Source organism: Alexandromys fortis, unplaced genomic scaffold (genome assembly GCF_014885135.2).
Source record: "Alexandromys fortis isolate MF-2015 unplaced genomic scaffold, M_Fortis_MF-2015_v1.1 scaffold_186, whole genome shotgun sequence".
Lineage (NCBI taxonomy): Eukaryota > Metazoa > Chordata > Mammalia > Rodentia > Cricetidae > Alexandromys > Alexandromys fortis.
Window position 1 is genome coordinate 1,556,533 of NW_026068067.1, and position 9,612 is coordinate 1,566,144.

The 9,612-nt window shown below is 52.8% G+C and overlaps 2 protein-coding genes across 2 annotated transcripts; one reads left to right on the forward strand and one right to left on the reverse strand.

Moving 5' to 3' along the window:
* Window positions 1–742: 742 nt before the first annotated feature.
* Gng14 (G protein subunit gamma 14) lies at window positions 743–3,195 on the forward strand. Its single transcript, XM_050120659.1, is given in 3 exon segments — window positions 743–2,556; window positions 2,559–2,642; window positions 2,645–3,195. Coding segments are annotated over 3 exon segments (309 nt in total). The 5' UTR covers window positions 743–2,453; the 3' UTR covers window positions 2,767–3,195.
* A 34-nt stretch (window positions 3,196–3,229) lies between these two features.
* Window positions 3,230–9,310, reverse strand: Fbxw9 (F-box and WD repeat domain containing 9). Its single transcript, XM_050120655.1, has 10 exons — window positions 8,769–9,310; window positions 6,813–6,952; window positions 6,608–6,736; window positions 5,827–5,939; window positions 5,651–5,742; window positions 4,380–4,528; window positions 4,180–4,293; window positions 3,987–4,076; window positions 3,844–3,909; window positions 3,230–3,764 (listed from the first exon to the last, which is right to left on the reverse strand). The coding sequence occupies exons 1-10, from the start codon at window positions 9,175–9,177 to the stop codon at window positions 3,690–3,692; spliced, it is 1,377 nt and encodes a 458-aa protein (XP_049976612.1). The 5' UTR covers window positions 9,178–9,310; the 3' UTR covers window positions 3,230–3,689.
* Between the last annotated feature and the right edge of the window lie 302 nt (window positions 9,311–9,612).

Consider the following 9,612-nt stretch of genomic DNA (forward strand, 5'->3'; position numbering starts at 1 on the left):
GTGGCAGTAATCCCAGCCCTGAAGAAGTAGACAGGCAGATCCCTGGGCTTGTGGGATGGCTCGGGCTCAGTGACCAAAGGCACAGGGTAAAAGGAACGAGCCTCAGACTCAAGTAAATTATCTTCTGACCTCCATCCGCAAGCATGCCGTGCATGCACATGCTCACACATGCACAAAATAAAAGGTTAGGGGCCAGGGGGATGTGTCCTGAGGAATGACATCCGAGGTTGTGCTCTGGCCGACAGCACACACACACACACACAACCTCAGATGTTAATACTCAGATAAACAGAGGCCCCGGTGATTTGCATGCAGAGGAAAGAGCAGGTGAGGACACAGCAAGAAGCTGACCCAGACCGTGACTTGCTGGCTACCCGAGTTCAGTCCCCAGGACCAACATGGTAGAAGAAAATGGACTCCAGAAAGCTGTCCTGTGACCTCCACATGCACCTCCCTTCCCCCAACACACACAAAATACTTCTGTGACAGTCTCACCATGTAACTCTGACTGGCCTGGAACTTACCATGTAGACCTGGTTGGCCTCAACTCACAGAGACCAGCCTGCTTCTACCTCCTGAGTGCTGGGACAATGAAGGCAATTTTAAAATAATTTTTAAAGAGAAGTTGATGAAACAGTTTCTAGAGACACCAGAAGCAGCACTCTGACCTCCAGCTACCCAGTCAGCAATTCCTGTTGTTTATCCAGTTCAGTCCATGGCATTTGTTATAGCAGCTCAAGGCTAAGACCCTGCTGGGTGAGTGAACGAAGGAAGGAATAGCACAGCAGCGTCAGGGTGATCCCTGAGGGATAAGGGGCAAGAATACGAGGCTGGGTGGTGGGAGTAGCTAGAGTCCCAGCTACTCAAGGGGATGAGGCAGAGGAAGCCTCAGCCTAGGAGAGAAAAATGATACGTAGCCAGCCTGTCTGAATGACAATGATGGTGTCAATCATATAAATAACAAGAGAAGACGGACAGCAGCACCCTGTGGACCGTGCAGAGGATGAGTTTACTGCAAGAGCTGCAAAGCAAGTGGAGAGCAGTTTCTTGATTTTCTTGCAGGGTCCTTCTATGGCCCAGGCTGCTCTCTAGCTCCTGGCTCCAAGTAAGCAATCTTCCCACCTCGGCCCTAGAGTAGCTTGGAATATACGTGGTGCCAGCCACCCCACCCCCGATTGTTTTTGTTTGAGATGGGGTCTTACTACGCAGCCCAAGCCAGCCTCCTGAGTGGCAGGATCACAGGCGAGCACCACCATGCCCAAAACAGCCAGGGCAGGGGAGAGAAAGCTGGCAAAGGACATGGAGACTATCTGGTGCAGGCAGTGAGTCAGGGGGAAGACAGGTGGCATGAACAAGAGCAGGAACCAGACAGAACTTCACTTAGAGGTTGATATGGCTAGGAGGTGGTGGTGCGCACCTTTAAGCCCAGGAAGGCAGGGCAAATGGATCTCTGAGTTCAAGGCCAGCCTGGTCTACAGAGTGGGTTCCAGGGTGGCCAGGACTACACAGAGAAGTCCTGTCTCAAAAAAAAAAAAAAAAAAAAAAAAAAGAATGAAGATACAAACAAAAACAAAAGGCTGATCTGATGGTACCTGAGGCAGTTAGATATGGAGGGATAAAGGCCTTGGAGATGGGTGTCTGAGCAGCTGGGATGCAGGTCTGGGGATGAACATGTTAAGAGATATAACACAAGAGTGATGTCATGCGTGAAGACAAGGTCAACCTGGGCTCAAAACCCCATCAAAATAATAAAAAAAAATTTAAATGGGGTGGGGGAGTTATTAAAAAGAGTTTGGGGGGGTCTGGAGAAATGGCTCAGAGGTTAAGAACACTGGCTGTTCTTCCAGAGGTCCTGAGTTCAATTCCCAGCAACCACATAATAGCTCATAACCATCTGTAATGAGGTCTGGTGTCCTCTTCTGGCATAGAGGTATACATGCAGGAAGAATATTGTATACATAATAAATCTTTAAAAAAAATTAAATTAAAAAAAGACAGTTTGGAGTTCGGGTACACAGAGCCTGCAGGAGGTGGCAGAGCAGGGAGGGAGGTCTGCTGGGAAGCGCACAGATATTCAGCAAGTCAGAGTCCCACATCCTTCGGGCCTGCAGCCAAGCTGCCCAGTCCCCCAGGGGATCCAAGAAACATGTGACACCAAAGCAGCCACTGGGCCTCCTGGGGAACGGACCCCTTCTGTCACAGCAGCTGCTGCTGCTGTTGCTGGTGACATTTCACTGGGTCCTGGCTTCAAAGTCTCTGCAGGGACTGGCAAGGTGGGGGGTTGAAGTATTGAAGCCAGTATTGAGAGAGCCAGAGTGGGGTAGCCGAGGCTGGAGCAGGCAGCCGAGCCTGTTCGGGAGTCTTCAGCTGAGGTAGCTGAACGTGGGGGACCCAGGAGGAGCTGCAGAAGCTTGGAAGCTCAGGCTTGCAGAGCACTGCTCACCTTCTCCCAGATGTCCAGCAAGGTGGCCACTGGCAGTGACATCGGACAGGCCCGCCGGGCAGTGGAGCAGCTGCGGATGGAGGCAGGCATCAACCGCATAAAGGTGAGGGTTGGGCAGGCGTGCAGTGGGCACAGCTGGGCAAGGGAGCAAGTGCACACCCAGATGTGCAGATGTGGCTGACGCGGTTGGTTTGCAGGTGTCTAAGGCAGCCACAGACCTGCTGCAGTTCTGCACGGAGCAGGCCAAGAGCGACCCCTTCCTTGTGGGCATCCCCGCTGCCACCAACCCCTTCAAGGAAAAGAAGCCCTGTGCTATCCTATGAACCCACGATAATGCTCCCCCTATGACCCTGGATACCACAGGAAAGCCTCAATAAACATGACTGCTCCTGTATTACAACTTGTGTGTGCTGCTGTGGGAGGCTGAGGGGTACCACAGCTTTTGGGGATCAGTGCACACCTCTCAGGCTTCCTTCTATGCCCATATCCACAGTCACAGCCATGCATACCTGCGTGCCTAGAGCCCTGCATGAAGAGACCTGCACTGTGGCCCTGTGCCACATACCTACAGGGTGACGGGGCAGGTATCTGTCTGCTTCCTCCACACAGACCTATCCTGGGAATTTGAGTCAGAGTCTACATGCCACACAGCCCACACTCACCTCACTAAGCTATGTCAGACCAAGTGTCCGTGGTGCTCAAGTGCATACACACAGAGCAGGAGGCACCCCAGCCCTCACATGCTACCCTTCCCCCTCAGTCACAGACGCGTGGTCACAGAAAGCTCACACTCCGGTTTCCAACAATTGCACAGTAGGTCGTTTATTCCTTCTTCCCTCTCCTGTGAGAAAGAGGCACCCAAATCCTAACAAGCCAGGGATCACCCAGGGTGGCGGTGCACTCATTATCCCAACACTTGGAGACTGAAGCAGGAGGACCAGGCATTCAAGGCTTGCCTCAAATACATAGTAAGTGTGAGGCCAGCCTGGATTCCATGGAGACCACCTCAACAAATAAAACAAAACAACCAGGGGTGGAAGGTAGGGAATAGCCCCCTGGGTGGCTAAAACTAGAATGTCACCTCCACAGGCATAGGCGTGGGCCCAGCCCTAGGGCTTCTTGTGCCCCAGGCCTGTGGAGCAGGGCAGAAGCAGCACCAATTGCAGGAAGGTTCTCCAGAGCTGAGGCCTAGGGCAGCCTCAGCAGGCAGTGTATACCAACATCCATCGCAGCCACGTCCAGCTGTTTAGGCCAGCAGCCTCCAGACCTCCAGTGACAGGCCACCAGAGGCAGCCACCACCACGTTGCCCTCAGCACAGATCTGGGGAGCAGTGGCAGTGGAATTAGGGGATAGCGTGGGCTCTTGGCAGGCCAACAGGCTATATGGGGCAGGACCTTACCCCATTCAACACATTGTGGTGGCTTCTGGTACAGATGGTCCTAGGTGGGTCTGTGGGCACGTGAACCTGGGAAGGGTAAGGGGCAGAGGTCAGGATATGTGCCCTGGCCAGCGCTGGGGGTCTGCATGGGTCAGTGTCCTCACCCGAATGGTCTTGTCAGTAGATGTTGTATACAAAGTCCCCAGCGAGTGCTTGATTCCAGTGATCTGAGACTGGTGACCCACATCAAAGGACTAGGGAAGAAAGGATGGGTGACACTCAGGCAGAGTTTCCCCGTGGTTAGCCCTCTACACCCAAGAAGTCACAGGGGAGGTACAGACAGGAGTCCTAGCTGACCCGGACAAGCTGGAAGCAACCATCTCGGTTGGCGAAGACGTGCAGCAGGCCCTGGTTGTCACCCGCCCAGAGCTGGGGCTCCTGGTAGGACATGCAGAGCAGATAGGAGTCCAGCTGTGGGAAGGACAAGGCAAAGAGCAGCTCAGGAATGACAAGCTGGGCTACAGTCCTCCTCAGAGTCACTGGGAAGGGCAACCCACCTGCAGCCGCTGCAGGACTCTGTTGGCTCGGCGATCAAATACCACAAGACTGTGGTCCTCACTGCCTGAGATGATATGCCTGTCATCTGCCAGCACCGCCAGCACAGCACTCGAATGCAGCCTCCGGCTCTTCACCAGAGCCAAGCCAGCTGGAGTGGGAATACGGCCGGGGAGGACGGAGGGTATCAGAGACCCAGGCCCACCTGGGGATCTGGGCTACCGTCTAACCTAGGAAAACTTCCGATGGCTGGGCTTCTCACCTGGTCACTCCTCTCCCCTCCTACCCCATCTGGATCCAGGACCCACAGGCTTTTGTCCTCTCCTGGTCCCTACCTCCACGCCACCTTCCCTTCCTACCCCACCAGTATCTCCCAACACATAGCCAAGCACTTCACTCCACCCAAACCTAAATCCATCTCAGGATCCCTTCAGTCTAATGCAGTAAGATGACTCAGTCATGGCTGGGGTGGGGCTAGAGCTCAGCGGCTAAGCAATACCCTAAGCACAGGCAATGGCTTCCATCCCAGGATGGGGGAAGGGGCCGATTAATCATCAGCCAGGCCTCGTGGTGCAATCCTGTAATTCCAGCTACTCAGGAGCCCACAGGCTGAGACAAAAAGCTGAATATAGGTGGAGGCCAGCCTAAAATACAGAGTGAGTTTGAGGGTAGCCTGGGCAACACAGTGAGAGTCTATCTCAAAATGAGCAAAGTGAAAGGGACAAAGCATCTGTCTAGCATGCGGGAGGCACCAGGTTCAGTCTCCGCAAGGGGAACAGCGTAGACAGAAGCACAGGAAAGACTCGCAGTGCAGACAGGCTTATGTCATCCACCAGTGTTCTCTGATCACGCGATTCACTGTTTGAATTTTTGAGACTCCTTTTCTATCTTACGTATATAGGTGTTTTGCCTACATGTATCTGTGCACGGCATGCATACATTGCCCATGGAGGCCAGAAGAAGGCAATGGATCCTCTTAAATTGGAATTACAGGTAGTTGCTAGCTACCATGTGGGTGCCTCCCAACCCAATCCAAGTCCTCTGGAAAAGCAGCCAGTGCTCTTAATTGCTGAGCCATCTCTCCAGCCCCTGTCCCCCAACCCAACCTCAGTGTTCTTTCCTATTGTTTTGTGCTTCTGTTATTTTGTTTCTGAGCCAGGTTCTCACTGTGTAGCCCTAGTTGGCCTGGAACTTACTGTGTGGACCACACTGGTCTTAAACTCACAAAGATCTGCTTCCCTTTGCATTATAAGCACAGGGATTGGAATCTCACCTCTGGGGTCATAGGTGGTCACCTTCTTGTCATAGGTACCAGTCACGAGGATGTCAGGTTGGTAGGAGAGGCACAGCACTGCCGCCTTGCCCCTGGGGACACACGGCACACAAGGCTGGGTGATGGCTTGGGCAGGGCCCTACCCACCCAGGCCCCCTGCCCAGGCCCCCTCACACTTGATCTCGCCAAACTGCTGCCCATCAGCCGCCATGTCCCACAGCTTCACAGTGCTGTCCCAAGAGCCGGAGCACACACGGTGGTCCTGTGCTGCTAGCGACCACACCCAGCCCTGTGGGAGCAGGCACAACAGTCACATAAGACAACTCACTTTCGGAGCTGTATAACAGCTCGTGTCTTCTCCCCAGAACCCAAGAGGAAGTCTGGACCCTCCTGCTTTTGCAGAGAAGGATCCAAGAGATGAACAGATTCACTCAAAGCCAAACAGCTTTTCCTCTCTCATGCCCACTTCCACAGACACTTCAGTAACACACATAACTCCCACTCCTCCCACAAATGACAAAACGGGGGTCAGAAGGAGGAGGGGCAACTGAAGAACACAGTAATTCCCAATGTGTGGGAGTAGGGTCTGCTCTGCTGCCTGTCAGAGCCTGGGGACAAGAACACATCCCAGCAGTATCCACAGAGACCACTCCCTCTCTTTGTGCTAGACTAGAACCCAGAGCCTCAACACAATCTAAGCATGGGCTCTATCACTGAGCGACACTCTCGCAGTTTCCAATAGCTCATTTTTGTTCTTCTGCTCTTTGAAACAGTCTGACACTACAGTTCAGGCTGGCCTGGAACTCATTATGTAGCACAGGCTAGCTTCAAAATCAGAACAATCCTCTGCCTTTAGCTCCCTGAGAGTGCTGCTAATACAGGCCTGAGCCATCAAGGTCTACATCAAGGCCTTCAGAAGCCCTCCCAGCTTCTTTCATGCCCCCCGAGACTGCTCACCTTGTGTGTGCTATTGCCCTGGGTGCCCAAGGCCTTCACCAGAACTCGACTAGGCTCCTTCCCTAGATGTCGTAGGTCCCACAGGTTGACGTTGCGATCTCGGGAGCCTGACAGACACAGTGCCCCACCCTGGAAGGAGAGCATGGAGCTGGTGTTGAGGTTCCCCAACCTTTCCCTTGCCGAGCCTCCCATCTAGCCCCCTCACCTGGAGCAGCAACACTGCATCAATGGAAGCAAAGTGCCCATCAGCTAGGCAGAAGTACTCGGCTCTCTGTCCATCCTCCGCCCAGCGGGCCAGGTGCTGTTCCAGCTCGATGCAGGCGGCTGGCCAGTCAAAGTCCTCCTCTGTGGAGTACCACAAGCAGGATAGTCAGTGGGCATCAGCTGAGAGAGTCCAGCCCTGGTTGCCTGGGAGCCCAACCTTCACCGGACCTGGATAAAACGTCACCCCCCACCCTAAGCAGGAACAGACTCTGGCCTTGCTTCAGGATTTCTGACCACCCATCTCCCATGCAGGACCAGGAATACTCCCAACTCTAAGAAACCAAAACTACACTTCCCAACCTTCATCTCACAACCCAAGTGACAACAGTCCCACCCTCAGCCTCTCTAGGGCCTCACGACTAACCAAGCATTCTGGCCTTAGCCCCGAACCCAGACCTAAGGACACAGTTCTTAAATTTCTTTTTTTTTTCAGTTATTTTAATAACTTGATGTCAATAATGTTTTTAATTTATTTATTTTTATTGAAAATTTCCACCTCCTTCCCTCCTCCCACTTCCCTCCCCTCCCCCCACTCCCACTCTCCCTCCCACTCCCCCTCCGGCTTTGTGGGAGCCAAGTCTGTTTGGATGCTCACCTTCCTGGACCTGGGGGTAACAGTGAGGACCTTGGACTTCCTATAGGGTAGGGAACCCTGACTGCTCCTTAAATTTCTAACTGTAAACCAGGAAGTCACAAGACACAGAAGCCAAGGAGAAGAAAGTGTGGCTTGGTAGTCAAGAACTTACCTAGGAAGCACAGAGCCTTGGCTTTATCCCTAGTCATTCCCCCTCCCTCCCAAGACAAAATCTAAACCCCAGGTCACCCATTCAATCATTTGGATGAGGTTCAAGCACATGTTTTTATCAAAAAAACATGTTTGGAAAACATGTTTATCAAAAAGCTGTTTGGAAATCTGACTGGGGGTTGGAGGTCAATTCCTAGGGGTTGGAGGTCAATTCCCTAACCCAGAAGTCTGCAGAATCAAACTCTTCCAGGTCAGGGGAATCAACTATTCAGCTTTCCATGTCTGTCTCAAGAGCCTAAGGCTCCAGGAACATCAGGATTTACAATATCTCAAAGTCGTGCTGAGGATGTAACCTGTGGTAAAATAATGCATTTGCCCAGCACACCCAAAGTTCTGGGTTCCATAGTACAACCTTAAAAAAGCAAAACAACAAAAACTCAAAACGATCAACTTCGAGTTTTCTTTTCCTCCACAGACCAATGAACCCAAGGGCAGAATGAATAACACCTGCTCTGCAAAAGTGACAGCTAGCTCGGGGCATCTAAGACCAAAAAGAGAGGATCGGGAGGACGAGGGAACCCTGGGCTACATAAAAACCTGACTCAAAATAAATAAAAAATAAATAAAACAGAAGAGATGACAGGCTAGACCCAGGTATCAACGATTGCTGGTATCAGTGATCCCAGCTCCTAAGTCCCAAGGCTAGTTCAGGTTAGAACCTCTGCTTCACCTATCCTGGATCAACACTCCAGGGGTCAGGGGCTTTGTTAAGGCAGTTGCCGATTGTTTCCGCTGTATCCAGAGCCTGAGGACTTTTTTGGACCTATTTTCACTCCAGGTACAATCTAAAAAGTCCTAGAGTTATCCACATCAGGGCTAGGGACCTTAGTGCTAACAAAGCCCAAACCGGGGAAATCTCTGAATTTTAAGTTTAGAGATCCCAGGTTCAGAGCTCTGCCTGAGGAAGTCAAGTATTTGCCTTGTGGTCGATTAAGGATTAGGCGACACCTAGAAATTTCCTCTGCCTCCAGTCAGAGCTGGGACAACCTGGAAGCCTGCTCCAGAAGCAGTATGCACCCGCAGACCAGGTACCTCTCTCTTTTGTTCAAGCCTGACCTGGGCATAAGTTCCTGTTCCCCCGGGTGTGCGTACCTTCCACCACTGGGTAGGGTGCGCGTACGCGGCGCTGAGCGCGTAGCCTCCAGGTGACATGATCACGCACAAGGTCGTTGAGTGCTTGGCACACGCACGGCAGGACGTGGAGCACGACCCGTGCATCAAGGTAGGCGCAGATCTCCAGCAGCAGCTCCGGGGGAAGGCTCAGTAGGCCCGGCAGGCGCACGGCCGGGACTCTGGGGGCAGCCTTTCGCTCCGGCGCGCCCAGGGACGCGGAGAGCGTGGACTTCAGCGACGAGCGCCGCAGGGTCAGGCCAGGTTTGGGTGGGGTGAGAACACGGGCTACATAGGCCTCAGCCTGAGCGTCAGGGTCCGGGTCTGGCTCGGGGTCCGACTCATCGTCACAGGAGCGAGAATCCCCACACCGCCCCGAGGGAAGCTCCATGGCGACCGGGTGGGTGCGGCTGTCCCAGGTTTAGCTATTGCTGGGCCGCGTCCTGTTTCCTAGGCAGCGCGAGATCACTTCCGGCGTTTTTAGATGACGTCAGAAACCACTGGCCGCGAGTTACTAGCGAACAAACCTGATGTCTGAACCACAAGCTGGTCGCTTTTTTTTTTTTTTAACCATTCGCGACTGACATTTCAAAGGAAGGTTTTTTTTTTTGGTTTTATTTTTAAGGATTCATTTTTACTTTTATGTGTTCGGGATCCCTTGAAGCTAGAGTTAAGGGCAGCAATCGCCTGGTGTGGGTGCTGGAAACACCCACTTTGTTTTAGACATGGTCTCACCACGTAACCCAAGATGGCCTCGAATTCGGTGATTCCGTCTGCCTCTGCTTCCCGAGTGCTGTGGCTAAAGGCGTGCGCCACACCTAGCCTA

Excerpts from the sequence above, each read along its gene's own strand:
- Fbxw9 (XM_050120655.1), bottom strand. The coding sequence starts at position 9,177 with ATGGAGCTTCCCTCGGGGCGGTGTGGGGATTCTCGCTCCTGTGACGAT. Across the intron at positions 6,953-8,768 it reads ACCCTACCCAGTGGTGGAAG|AGGAGGACTTTGACTGGCCA; the intron begins GTACGCACACCC and ends GGTACTCCACAG. Across the intron at positions 5,940-6,607 it reads AGGGCAATAGCACACACAAG|GGCTGGGTGTGGTCGCTAGC; the intron begins GTGAGCAGTCTC and ends CTGCTCCCACAG.